Source organism: Alligator sinensis, unplaced genomic scaffold (assembly GCF_000455745.1).
Source record: "Alligator sinensis unplaced genomic scaffold, ASM45574v1 scaffold293_1, whole genome shotgun sequence".
Lineage (NCBI taxonomy): Eukaryota > Metazoa > Chordata > Crocodylia > Alligatoridae > Alligator > Alligator sinensis.
Window position 1 is genome coordinate 1 of NW_005842158.1, and position 14,129 is coordinate 14,129.

Here is a 14,129-nt window from a genome sequence, read left to right on the forward strand (position 1 = left end):
GACTCCACTCATCCTGGGGCTACACTGACATTTTTTAGAAAAGGAGCAGATAATTTCACGAGCCCCCTTTATCCATTCAGCCTCCTTTCCACATATTGAACAGGACGCTGTCTTCGTGGAGCATTGAGGAACGAGGCGTTGAAGGCCATTCCCTTGCAATGAAACAATGCAGTGTATTGTTTTGCTGGGCTGTAGCAGACAGTGCTCCTTCTCCTCTAGCCAGCAATTGTGCCCAGCCCCTTAGCTAATCCCATCCTGCCCTCATCTCGCACAAGGGGTCGTTTTAGTCTAAGGGGATGAGATCGTCTGGCTAGTTATTGCACAAGAGGTCATATATCTTTGCAGGTGCCAAGTGAGTCAAACCCAACCGAAAGAGTTACAAATGGACCCGCAAATGGATCCCGAGGGGCGGAGAGTTGGTGTTCCTAGTTCAGCGGGGGCCAATTGTTTTGGCAGGCATGCCACAAATTCACCCCATGCCACCCCTGAGTGCCACTTCCCTTCCCCTGCATGATCAACAGCTCTGCTTTTTGCTTCCTGCCTGTGCTCCCTGCCCAATCTGCTACTCTGTTTTTGGCTCCCGGCCCTATCTTCCCCTGTGCTGCCCCCATCCCTCTCTCATCCGCCGTGTGCCACACACAGGAGCTCCCCATGCCACTTGGGATATGCGTGCAGCAGGTTGGCCACTCCTGTGCTACTGGGAGACTGGCATATGGGTATTGGTCTAAGGATATAAGCAGACAAGGAAAATCCGATATCTTTTATTAGACCAACTCAAATAGTTGGAAAAATAGTGGGAGACTGGGGAATTTAAAGCCTTGCTGCTAAGGAAGCTGGTAGCCCAGCTAGCATTGACTTCAGCGGTGCAGCATCACAGTCTAATATGCATTAGTGCAAATGCTTATACAAGTGGATGTCTCTCTCTCTCTTGCTGTTTTTTGTCTCCTGTCTTTGCAGCCTCCTTGGCTATTCTCTGCAGCCTGAAACACTCTTCCGAAGACTGTCAAGAAACTGGGGCCACGTATATTAAATGCGACATCCGTGTTACAGTGGGCACGGACAGTGTGACTGGGCCTGCACCGTACATATATTTATGCGATGATGACATTCTTCCATGGGACCAGACAACCAGCGACTCCTCCCTACCCTATTTTACTGGCCTCTTTTTCAGGTTGGTCGCAGCTCTTTCCCCCTCTTGAGTGGGCATGCTTCTGCTTGCTATGTTTTCGGCGTCAATCATCCCTTTGCAGAATTGAACCCCATCTGATTATAGGCTTAGGGGAAGGTAGCTGTCTGTCCCCCAGGCTGGTGATAGCACAGCGATGGGGCCTGCAGACCGCTAGAGAGCTCCGTTGGGTTGTGAAATCCGTTCGGTACACATATCAGAGCATCTCCTCCTTGTCTCTTAAAGTGTTCGAGAAACATTGGAAAATCCATCTAGTAAACAGCCCGCTTTGTTCCTTCTTAGGTTTTAATATTTATCTTCCCATCCAAAGCAACATCTGGTGGATGCCAATGGGGAAAAAGATTAGTCATTATGAAAAACAGAAGGATTCTTCCCCTCCCCCTGCCCTCAGCACATACTTCCCATCTCCAAACAGCCACGAATAAAAGTTGCAGAGAAATCCAGCGGGCTGTAGGTTTACTCAACGAAGGTGCACAGACAAGCAAAGTACCTTTCAGGGCCAAATCATCTGCTGAGATAAATTGGTACCACTGCATTGATTTTAATGGAGCTGTTCCTGTTTACACCTATGGGGAATTCAGCTCTAAAAGGTTGGGGAGGAGGGGGAGGCTTGGTGGAAAGGAACAAACAAAAGAATAAAACTTTCCAATTTGTTCCCCCCCCCACCCCGGGTCCTCCTTTCTAAACAAATAGAAAATCAGAGCAGGATCACAATGGGTGGTCCAAGGTTTTCAGGAGACTCGGGGCAAATTCTCAGCTGATGTAAATTAGCATGGTTCAGACAACTTCCGCAGAGCTACCCCGATTTGACGCCGAAGACCTGGCTCTGTCATCTCCTATTGTGAAATACTAATTAATCAATGATTACTGATGCCCTGCGGTGAGAGAAGCAAGCACTCCAGTATGATCTGAGCAAGGAGGGCAAAACTAGAGGCAGTCAAACTTCTTTTTTTTTTTTCTTTCAATGCCAGAAACTGTGAAGCTAGCCCGGTTTGAGCTTGCAAGGCGTTGAATCTCCATTTTTCCGCACATCACTGTGACTCTCAGCATCTTTGCTGGAGTCCGCTGACTTACATTCATAGAAAGCAGGCATCGGGGAGAAGCGAAGCAAGTTTATTAGGTCAGATCCTGGAGCTATCCTCATATACATCAATTGAGGATATGTCCCGTTGCTTACTTTTTTCTATTTACGCTGCAGGCCCCTTTCCAAACAATGTGGACTGCACGGACACTTCAATATTTGACCCATGAAACTCAGGGAGACTGGGAGAGAGGGAGATAAAATGCCTTGGAAGTCATCAGTCCATCTCCTTACCAAACTAGTTGTTTCCTGTTGCTTTCCCCCACCAGTCTCATAATGCAAACTCTATTATTTCCACTGTGGGGAAACCAGTCCTCAGTCTGAAAGTGCTCCCTCCTTTTTTTTTTTTCCTTTCCCATTTCACCAACTTTGCTGATCCTTTTAATATGCTAAAAATGCCATCTCCCTGCAGTATTTACCCTCTGCTCATATTGGGGATTGTTATAAGAACAGGTCAGGTCTTTTCTGATGAAATGATTTTTCACCAGGAAATTCTGATTCCTTGAAACTGAAACTAGGGAAGGGATTGGTTCTAATAAATCGCTGTCAGAGTGTGACCCATTTTGATGTTATCCAAACTAATAAAAAAGAATTTGTTTCCAAAAGAGACCTTCGTCCTGAAATGTTAGTGAATTTAATCTAAAAAAAATAAAAAGATAAAATAATGCTCAAGATGGGAATTAAATCCTTTGAAATTATTGAATAGATATAAACAAAACTATTACAAAAGTACTGTTTCATGGAATTTCTCAAAATTCAGCTTTTTTCCCCTAGATTCACAAAGAGGAAAAAAAAAATCAGAATCTCAAAACTTTTTTGCAGAATAGGAAAACAGTTTCTTTCCCAGCTCTAATTGTTTGCCTTCCTTTCTGGTCATTCGCCCATGCAGTCTAGTAATGGAGCTTTTCCTGATTTGCTCTGTTGTGACCAGGCATTCAGGACTCAGGTATTTCATAGATTTCATAGATTTTCAGGGTCAAAAGGGACCTCAGCAGGTCATCGAGTCCAACCCCCTGCTCCGTATTAAATGCTTAATTTTAATTCCAACTTCAGTACGAGCAAATGAAAAATACAGTAGTGGTTCCAGTTGGTGGGTCCTAAAATCAGTTGTTCCTTTGCTTCACTTCTCTACAATCTCCAGTTTGCTAATAACTTTCCAGAGTTTCTGTGCCCAGGAAAAAACTGACAGCTTCAGATGCAGTTCATAGATTCATAAAAGTAGGGTCGGGATTCATAAAAGTAGGGTCCCCAAGTAGGGACCTTGTAGATGTTAGGGGACTCTACTGACTGGATCCTTTAACTTCAAAGACAACACATTAATTTCCTGGGTCTGATTGCTGTTGTCAGCAGAGAGATCTCCCCTGGTTTCCATGCAAAGCCTATCAGACTGACTCTATTTATAGGAAGATATGGATATATCTTAGGCTATAAACATGTGCATTATTTGAAGGATGCAGCATTTCCTTACAGCAGAAAACACATGAAGCAGCTTTGAACGTTACCCACTGAATTACCGTGCAGGACGAGAATAGTTCTCAAAGTGTTGATATCAAAAGCTAGCATAGTTCCCTACGGCTGGCTTTTGATTATTGATACAGTGGAGGGAAAGGTTCATTTAAATATATCAATAAAAACCCACCGTTAAAACAGAACGGATACTTGTGATGATGTTTTGTTAACTCAGCTGCTTTCTGTCCCGCACCTCCTATTGTGCTAAAAGAGAATGGCAGTAAAACAAACACCCTCTGAAAGCATTGTGAAAACGGCAGCTATTTATTCGTAAAGCCGAGTAGAGCGCTCGGCTTGGTTTGAAAGCTCTAGGTTCATCCATTTGGCAGGTTCCCTCCCCCCCGAAAAAGTTTTGAGGGCCAGATCCTCCAATTGGCTGCCTTCAATGGTACTCAGAGGCACAACTTTCTTAGATGCTATTGAAAATCCCATTTAGCCTGCGTTCGGAGGTCCTCAAAGACTTTGGAGAATCCCGTCTCTGCGTTTTTAGGTGCCATTTGGAAATCTGTCCTTACCTGCCTGGTTAGAGGAGTGGGACACATTCAGAGCGGAGTCTGCCTGACTGTAACTTAATGCCTTTTCAGGCTTTCATCATATAAGTGCACAATCCAGCGTCACAATTGGCACCGGTTAAACAGGCTTGATTCTCCACTGCCGTCTTACCTTGTTCCACACTGAATCAAACGGTAGCACCCATTTTATACAGGTGTAAATGGCTACAAAGGGTGTGAGGAGGGTAGTGCAGAAAAGGGCCCAGGGACCAAGCTGTTTTATCTGTTGCTTGCACAAGTGATAGAAGAAGACTGTCCTTTGCTTTAGATTTAGCTGGTGGCCAGGACCATTAAGGGAGCAGTTGCTACATATCTGGCTGGGATGCAATGGGTCTGTGGATAAACAGGGGCTTTTAGTTTCCTAGCATCAGAACTACATTCCTACACCAAGCAAATCCATGGGGTTTTTGAAGGGAAATGTGTGGGGAGGGAAAGAAATGCAAACGGCCTTCATAATAAATACAAATGGGCATTATATGTCACGGGCCCGATACAAATCATGCTGAGTTAATTTGGAAAGTGTCCCATTGATATCAAGGATATAGCTTGTAGCCGGGTTGGTCTAAGGACATCGGCAGACAGGGTTCTTTGGGTAACTCCGATACCTTTTATTAGACCAACTCCAACAGTTGGAAAAATTCTTCTTTGCAAGCTCGCGGTTGTTTTCAGGTATTTATACCTGCAAGCTTGCAAAGAAGCATTTTTTCCCCAATGATTTGAGTTGGACTAATAAAAGATATCAGATTTACCCAGAGAACCTTGTCTGCCATTGATTTCAAGGGACTTTGGGTTACACCCCTACAGCTCCCTCTACTAAAAGGCTAACAAAGTGAGCAGCTGTCAGCAGCAGCACCCTGCAAGAGCACCTCTTCCTAATACCTCTTCTCTTACTTCTGCTCTCTATGCGAGAGGAGCCTTTACAGCTTAGAGCGAGTGTCTGCTAGTATAACTGGCACATATATCGAATCTGCTTAGTCTGGGCTGTTAAGTAAGTTTAATTAATTTACTAAGTTAATGTTCCAATGCCAGCAACAAAGCATCATTGCAATCAGCTGGGTAGCAGGAATTGGAACCCTTAAATGAGCTCATTTTTTCACAGTTGGAATTAGGGACCAGTTAGCCAGTTGTGTGGTTTTTCCAATTTCTCCGCGTGCCCTAAGGGAGTTGCAAGTTATTCATTTCCCATTGCTAAGTGTGAATAAGAGAGGAGAAGGGGAAAAAGGGAAAGGAAAAAAAAAACAAAAACCAACCCAAGAAACCCCACTCAGGGTGTGCGTCCATCTCAGACTCTAGACACGGCTATTCCCTAGTCATTGTCTGCCCTGTTTTCCCCCCGTCTTCATCCTGGAACAGCATTTGCTGCCCATTTGTAACAGTTTGGGGAAGCAGAACGGCATCACTGAGAGATATTTACTGCGTGTATTTTCATCGGGAGTGTTTGCAGATAAAGGGAGGAAAAACAAATAAACAATACAAGAATGGAAACAAAATTACCGAAATTTGCAAAGTTTGACAAATGGTGGCCAGGAGTTGCCACAAGCTAATGGCTCGCAATGATTAATAAGAGTAAAAATAATTGCATTTCATTAAGATTGATGACACCCCATTTAACCTCCCTTCTCGTTTCAGCCCTAAAGTGGAAAGAGATGAAGTTCTCATCTATAATAGCTCCTGTAACATTACCATGGAAACTGAGGCAGAGATGGAGTGTGAGGGAGCTAATCAGCCAATTACCGCCAAGATTACTGAGATACGGAAAAGCTGGGGCCAGAACACTCAGGTATAATCAAATCTTTTTTACAGACTGATTCAAACAGCTTAAAATTAAATTTGTAATATTGTGTACATTTAAAGGGTGGGGGGGGAAAACAATTTGGGCTGAGCAGCAGTAATCTATAATATTAAATGCTCTCCAACTTTGAATAGCGGTTCGAATGCACAGCTGCTGAATTAATGGTTAACTATGGCTAATCGTATATTTTATCAAATAGAAATGAAGGCTGCCTCATTTCCTTTAACTTCCTTCGGAGTTTATGCATTTTCCTCCCCCCCCACCCAAACTCCCTTTTTATGTACAAATGCTAGCTCTATTCCAAAGCACCGTTTCTTTATATCTATCCCCTCGATCAAAGAGGCTGCTTGCGAGACCAGGAGTTTTAAGTCACCTTGTGAGAGTACATGCAGCACTAGTTTTATTTGAAAGAGTCTGACTCTGGATGTGTTTGCTCGTTGTACATAAAATAGGACTGTGACGGTGCAAGGGAGAGACGGGCAGAACGCGTGCGCCTATGCGTGTGCAATAATCCAGCAACGGCATTTGTTTCCCACTGAACAGCTTGTAAAAACTTGATCTCAGAATTGCAGTTGCAAACTTGCGATGATCTCCCTTCAAAGCATCTCAGCTGCAGCCGAGCTCAGCTCCGCACATGAAATGAAGTCTCGCTGGCACAGCGGTAGTGAAAGTGGGGTAGAAGATTTAGCGGACATAAAACATTTCTTTGACCCCGCTGTCATGCCAAAGGTTACTTGCTCATAATCTCCAAAACAGACTGCGTGGGAGTGCCGAGGTATCTGACTGTTATTAGAAGCTGCTATCCTCGTGGATGTGGGGAGTGCTTCGACATCCAAGCGTCTTCAACTCTCTGGGGCTGATCCTCTCCTCCCGTGCACTGCTGTAACTCAGGAGTAACTCTTTTGAAGCCGGTGGCATTATTGCTGTGCTAAACCGGCATGAGAGAAGTCAAATGCCTAACCCCGCTCAGCAGAATCAGTTCTGCCCTTTCTCTTGGTGAGGTCGATAATCTGATTATCAGGCAATCTACTAAGCACTGATGAGACCTAGAAAACTCCAGGCCTGTGCTTGCTCTTCTGTTGATCTTAAAATGATCTTAAAAAGATTTCACGGGAATTGTTAAGTGTGTTGTCCTAGGCTGCAATTTTCCCACTTGCAGTGGACCACTTCAGAGATGCGCTCCATCTCAGCAGTAGGTGCAGCAATCCCAGACCTGGCTATCCCCTGGCCCAGCAATCCCTTTCTGTTTTAAAGCACCAGACAGAAGTCTTTACTCTGTCGGCCCTTCTGCTTTTGGTGTAGAGCTGCCCTGGTTCCTCCTGAATGAATGAAACATGTTGCAGCCGATGTGCAATCACTTCTCTTTAAGATATTGTTTAATTGGGTTGTTTCTAGAGCCCACAACCCTGGCTTCTCGCAGGCTAAATGGAACATTTCTTTCCCTGCCGGTGCGGCCCGCTTGCACATTTCCTGGCTTCCTCTCCTTTTCTAGGAGCCCCTGTTCATGTATTTCCTCCTTTGTTAAGCAGCGTCGGTGGCTGGGCTATCAGGAGTGTGCATAGCTAAGGGGAGACGTTTTAGTTAAACGTTGCAGCGGGGCCAAAAGAGAGACCTCTTCAGGCCAAAATGCAGCTGCTTTTATTCTATTTCCCCCCCAAATGAAATGCTCGGAGTATTCCCAACAGCCCCATAAAGTGCCGGTTGTGGCGTCTGTGAGCTCCCGCCTGCTACTGGCAGGAATCGGCTGCATTTCAGAAATCCTGCAATCCTGGTGAGGAGATTGTGTGCTAGCTTGAGTACTGGAAGTCTGTGCTTTTTGGGATGGTGAGTGACCTGAGTTGTGTCTCCGCTGGAAGCCGTGCCGCGCAGCACAATGAAAACCTATTCAAACCCTTGGGGACTTCAGAAAACTTAGGGGAAGGGAAAGGGGGCTGTGCAAAACTAGGGAGGCTTTTGGCTTTGCAAAGCCTCATCGTTTGGGTTTTGGTTCTGCTTAATGAAACCACAGGCCATCTGGAATCAGGCCTCTGTTATGCCCCAAATCGGGAGGGACTGCGGGGGTGACTGGGTGGGGAATTCAGATAAATGGTTTCAATTTGGGTCCCTTCCTAGCTGACAGCGCCCTGGTAAGATTTATGGGTCAGCGCAGCATATGCGTGCTTCACTGTAGAGGTTTAAATCATGTTGTGTGAACTAGCCTTACCTTTCCATTGGAAATAATGCTCCCCAGCATCAGTACCAGACAGTGGAAAGTATTATTAGCATCCTGCGCATGGGGATAAAGGAACTATTAGCAAGCAGCCGAGCTGCTGTGGAAGTCATGGGATGCCATCACTTCTACACTAACACCTTGCACTTGTATCACCCTTTTCATCGAAGGTCCCCAAAGCGCTGCACGGATGTGTGCCCTGATCCTCAGCTGCTGTCAGTTGATGTAGCTCCATAGGGCTGTAGCCCGACTGATATGCTCCAGCTCAATATTGGGTGGGCTATAATTACTATTTGCTCTTTGTATTGAGGGAATGTCTATATGCCCAAATTATGAACAGGTTTGTGTTGAGCAGACACAAAGTAAGAGACAGCCCCTACCCCAAAAGGCTTTGAATTTCATTTGTGGCAAGCTGCAGCAGCTCCTTGTGACAAGGGAGTAGGGTGGTGGTGAGAGTGTGAGCAATGACGATAAGGAGCCTGTAGTTACAATGGCTGTTAATGTTAGTGAGGAAACATAGGCCAGCAGTTAGGGCACAAGCAGAGAGCTCAGCTCCAATCCTTCCCATGCAACCTTGACTGAATCATTTAGAAACCAATCCAAAATGGGATTTGGGAAGCTGGTTGGTGGAGCTGGACTCTCAAATCCTGTGCTAGGGGTATAGGTTGTAGCCCTGTTGGTCTAAGGACATTGGCAGACAAGCTCCTTTGGGTGAATCTGATATCTTTTATTAGACCAACTCCAACAGTTGGCAACATTCTTCTTTGCAAGCTTTTGGGTACAAATACCCTTTGTCAGGCTGAGGAAGCATCTGCAGTCGGTGTGTGTGCTCCTCCTGGAAGGAATGAATAGTAAGGAAGCCAGAGGCTGGTATGCATGCAAGAAAGCCAGTCAGTGAAGATGTAAATTGAAGAGTCATTGACTCTTGAATCACAGAACCAACTGCAGAAGCTTCCTCAGTCGGATGAAGGGTATTTGTACCCGAAAGCTTGCAAAGACTAATTTTTCCAACTGTTTGAGTTGGTCTAATAAAAGATATCGGATTTACCCAAAGAACCTTGTCTGCCTAAATCCTGTGCTAGGCTTCCTGGACAAAGTATAAGGAAAAAAGCATCTCAGTGTGGCATGGAAAGCATCCTGCAGGCAGAACAAGGGCTGTGTAGCCAGTGGCGTAGCACTGAGGGCAGGGTCTTACACTCCTTCCCCTCCCTTTGGAGTTTGGGTGCCAGGTTTAGGACTGCAAGGAGGTGGCTCATCCACTCTGGATCCCTGGCTTAGACTCCTTGCCTAACGTTGGTGCCTGCAGCCTTCATTTCAAACATGGGATAGGGGTTGCTTATTCCTTTTAAGTCTTGACTACAGGAGGAGGACGAGGTGTTGATGGTGCTGTGCCCAGTTGGTATTGTAGCTCTGTGGTTCGAGGGTGTGGGTTACCTGGATTCAGAACCAAGCTGTCATTTCCTAAATCCCCATGTTCGGGGCTGCTCTGGGCTGTTTTTGAGTGGCAATCTGCACCCCTTGTGTTTGAAGCTGTTCCAGACTGCAGAAAATAGTTCAAGATTCAGTAGACCAGCAACAGGGAGAGGGAGGGGAGAAAGGTAGAAACAGAGACATAGGCAGGACTCAAGTGTCTTGGGCACTCATAGGAGAGAGAAGAGTCCTGCCCTTGCTAGTTCGGAGGGTAAAATGCATAACCACACCAGGGGCTGGAACAAAGGATGCGCCCCACTTTAACCGCTCGGTGAGAGAGTCGTGCTAACTTTTGCTTTCTCTCTGTGAGCGAGGCACGGAGTTGCTCCACACTGCCAAGACTGTGGCATGTCTACATATGAGGAGGGACAACACTGTAGATGCTTAGGGAGCTTTTCGGGCAAAGAACTGAAGAGCCTCTGGTGTCAGGGCATCTCCAGGAAGGCATTGCAAGCAGCAAAGGCAGCATGGGGCAGCTCGTCGAGGAATGAATGAGGCAAGCATTTCATAAGTGGTGCGGAGGAGACGTTGGGAAAGCATCGCAAGATTAGACAAGAGGAGCTAGTTGTGGAAGGGCAGGGCTGAGAGGGGACTTGAAGCTGAGTGCAAGAGGCTTGGACTTGTTGTGGGAAGACAGAGGGAACCAAAGAGGGACGGCAAACTCTTTGGGACAGGGACTGCCTTTGCTTTGTCCTTGCTCTGCTGTCTTTGCAGGGCGGTTGTGAAATAGCCTTCTCATGGGGAGCAGTGCAAACTGATTTTAAGGTGGGCCTTGATAAGTTTGTGAGCACGATGACATGGCACCTGCAGTCATAGGAGCCTGGTCCTCATGAGCCAGGGGGACCCATGCTCCTCAGATCCTTGGAGCAGCCGTGCTTCAAATGGCTCAGGTAGAGGAAGACTGATCAAAGGGGAAGTCAAGATAGGGCCCCAAGGGATCCAAAGTAAAGCAAGCGAGGAAGAGATTCCTCCTGCCACCGTTGGCCCTTTTTGAGAAGTGGAAAGGGAAACCAGGAGTGGAAACTGTACTTGGTTCTCAGACGTGGCACCACAAAGCATTAGCCACAGGCTTCCTCAACCAGCTCAAGAATTTCCTTTTACCTCTGCATTGACTTCAGCAGAACGAGCACAATGTGGCCAACGTGATTCTTCCAGGAATTCAGCATGGCTGCTCCAGCTGTATCCTCTGGGTCCGTTTTTTTTGCTGGACAGCTATCTTCTGCCCTATGTTGTGCCCATAACTCTGTAGGAAACCCTGCTGTTCCCTACAACCCTTCCATGCTGTTCTGCACGGATGGGAATAACATGTGAGAAGCTGCAAAATCCACAAAAGCTGAGGCCTTTTTGCTAGCATAGGGCACTGCAAGGATAGCAATACCGTGGACAGAGTTTCTCCCTATGGATGTGTGTAAATCCCCATTACATGCATGAGGTGGTTGCATTGGTGAAAAAAAAAAAGTTTATTTTATCTGGACATAAACTCTTAAATCCAATTTGTAAAAGCCTTGCAGATTGTTTCCTATGGATGGATCCCCGTGACTTTGCAATGCTCTATTTAATTCAGTGGAGCCTGATTTAGGGGTCTCCAAGCTGGTTGCAAAACAAGGACCCAGTCTTGGGTTTTATTCAGCTGTTAGAATCATTTAATCATAGAAAATGAGGGTTGGAAGGCACCTCAGGAGGTCACATCTAGTCCAACCCCCTGCTGAAAGTAGGACCAGCCCCAACTACATCATCCCAGCCAAGGCATTGTCCACCCAGGAATTAAAAAACCTCCAAGAATGGAGATTGCAACACATCTCTGGGTATCCCATTCCTGTGCTTCACCACCCTCCTGGTGAAAAAAAAAATTCCTAATATCCAACCAAAACTTCCCTTGCTGCAACTTGAAACCATCGCTCCTTGTTCTCTCTCTGTCACCATTGAGAACAGTGTTGAGAAAGTCTGCCCAGGTGTCAGTTTTTCTATGCTGGCATGGTGTGTGATAGAGTTGAGATACAGTCACTAAGTCCAGGCCTGTGTCTGCAAGTCCCCAGGAGGATGGGGCGAGGGTTTTAAGAAAGAGTCAGCTTATTCCCGACCTCTGCTCACCTGTATGGTTTGACATACATGCCGCCTTATGACTTAATTAGGCCATGCACGCGAGGGACCCAGGCGCTGCCCTGCATTGCATTTGGAATCATTAACATTTGTAACGCGCGCTATTATTAACCGAGGAAGAACGGTGAATGTTATTTTTGAATCTGTGTATAATGTAATTTAGCCTACTTAAGTAAGAAACAGCCCTGATTGTCTATCCCACAGGACTTAATTAGCTTGCCGCTTCACGGTGCCCTGGGTAATGGGGAGATATGAATAAAAAAAAAAAAAAGTTCGGATGCTCAGTCACTACCTGTCCACTTCCACCTCTGGTGCATAATGAGATGTCAGCTGCTGTGACACTGATGAGATGTGTAAAACATGCTGATAACACAAGGAGAAGATGCTCATGGGAAGATTTGACCAGGCTTGGGTGTCTCTGAACCTATTATGCTTAGTGAGCCTTCAGATTATTATTCCAGATCACTGGACCAGATCTAATCATCATGCAGACATGCTGTTTGAGCAGTGTTTTCCTTGTACCGGCTCCCCTCCTTCTCTGGCCCAGATGGGCAGTATAATGTACGTTGCAGGGCAGATGCCATGTATAGTAAGTCAATTGTAGGAAAACCTAACTGGTACAGAAGCTCATTTCCTCCAGCCCAACCCTCGAGGGGATGCCATTAAAGAAGAGAAGGCTAATAAAAAATAACATGCTAGATAAAAATGCTATCCTGAATTACAGTTGTGCTTGCATGTGCGGGGCTTTTTTTTTTTTCAAGCTTATTCTTAAAGATGATGTTATGGGCAGGACTCGAGATTTAAATAGCTGCGTAGAAAGTCAAGGGGCTGCAGTTTCTTAGCTTGTTCATATAAAGCAGAGGTAAAAGCAAAGCTCTTGCGTGCTGCATAGCTAGCTAGGAGAACTAACTGCTCACCTCCCATTCATTTGATACTGGGCATTGGCTCTCCAGACCCAACATCTGCTACCTGCTGGCTTTGTTTTCGGGCTACTTACCTGCTCTCTCCACCCCACGTGCTTCTTTGGAGACTGCGCTATTTGGGAGAGAGCCATGGGGATGGGAAAAGAGATGCCAGTAGCTTTTGGAGCCCTTTGTAACTTCATTTAGATCAGGGGAACTGGAGTGGAAGCTCAAGAGCTTTCTCCCTGTAGGTCTGGGGCAGACATTGCATACACTGGTTTGACCCAAATCTGTTAGGTCGGATACTACATTCAACCAGGTTTATCTCAAACCAGTTCCAGCCGTTTTCACACTAGTTTATGTGCACTGAATGTCTGTTCTGTTCCAGGTTGAGATCATTTAAACCGGTTTATGTGCAATGTCTGTCCCTAGCCATAGTGTTTCAAAGCGCTCCTCCAACTGTTTCAAGCATGGGGATATTAGAGCTTCTCAATCCTCCCCCTCCCTACCCCCCCAAAAAAAACAAAAAACAAGTTCAAACATCTTTTTATATTGAGAAGTTAAGCGATCTAAATGCAACTACTGGCTCCCTGTAGAATAATGATCAGGAAATGATTGCAAATTTAAATGTGGGTATACAAATGATTATCTCCCTCTGCCCTTGCCGTTTTATGTTCCTTGTCTTAGGTGGGCCTCACAATTGAGCAAAGGCAGTGTAAAGCTGCAGGAATTTTATACCCATTTCCCCACCCAGTCCTGTATCAAGCTTAGCTCTGGTACCAAGCAAGACTGATTTCATGAGAGGAGGTCTTTTAAATCAGGTGCCCTGCTCAAACTCTGGATTTATGTTACTGCATGGTGTTTGTCTACATTTCGACTTGCAGTTTCAGGTGAATATGCTCTTCACTAAGTATCCTGCTTGTTGTGTGGTGCTGGCTTTATCCTACTGAGCAGCTGCTACCCTCCACCCCAGAGGTGGCTGCATTTCATTGCTGGATGAAGTGCATAAGTATACCCCTTCCCAACCTCAGTGGGGGAAAGGGAGGTGGTACATTTACTGGTTAATCTTTGCAAGCTGCTTTTGAGATCCTTAGATAAAAGATGCTTCAGAAGAACGAAGTGTGCCTGTTCTCTCCTCGGCCTTCTCGCACATGTCGACACTTCCACGACGGGAGGTGTCTTTGGTCTGCATGTATTTGCAACGCACGTGAACTTGGCACATCCATAGCAAAGTGCTTCTGAGCACCAGATGCTTTGCATTTGAGGCATCTGCGTGACCACAGCAGTGATCCTTCAGGTTGGAAGTATTTGGTATCATAACTTGAAATG

The 14,129-nt window shown here is 45.8% G+C and overlaps 1 protein-coding gene across 1 annotated transcript in view; it reads left to right on the forward strand.

Moving 5' to 3' along the window:
• Positions 1-910: 910 nt before the first annotated feature.
• Positions 911-14,129, forward strand: part of LOC102376036 (fibrocystin-like) — a gene marked incomplete at its 5' end in the record, with an annotated part of 317,838 nt that continues 304,619 nt past the window's right edge. The window contains 2 exons of the mRNA XM_025206503.1: positions 911-1,171; positions 5,957-6,107. Of these exons, the coding sequence (XP_025062288.1) occupies positions 911-1,171; positions 5,957-6,107 (412 nt within the window). The remainder of the gene's footprint in view (positions 1,172-5,956; positions 6,108-14,129) is intronic.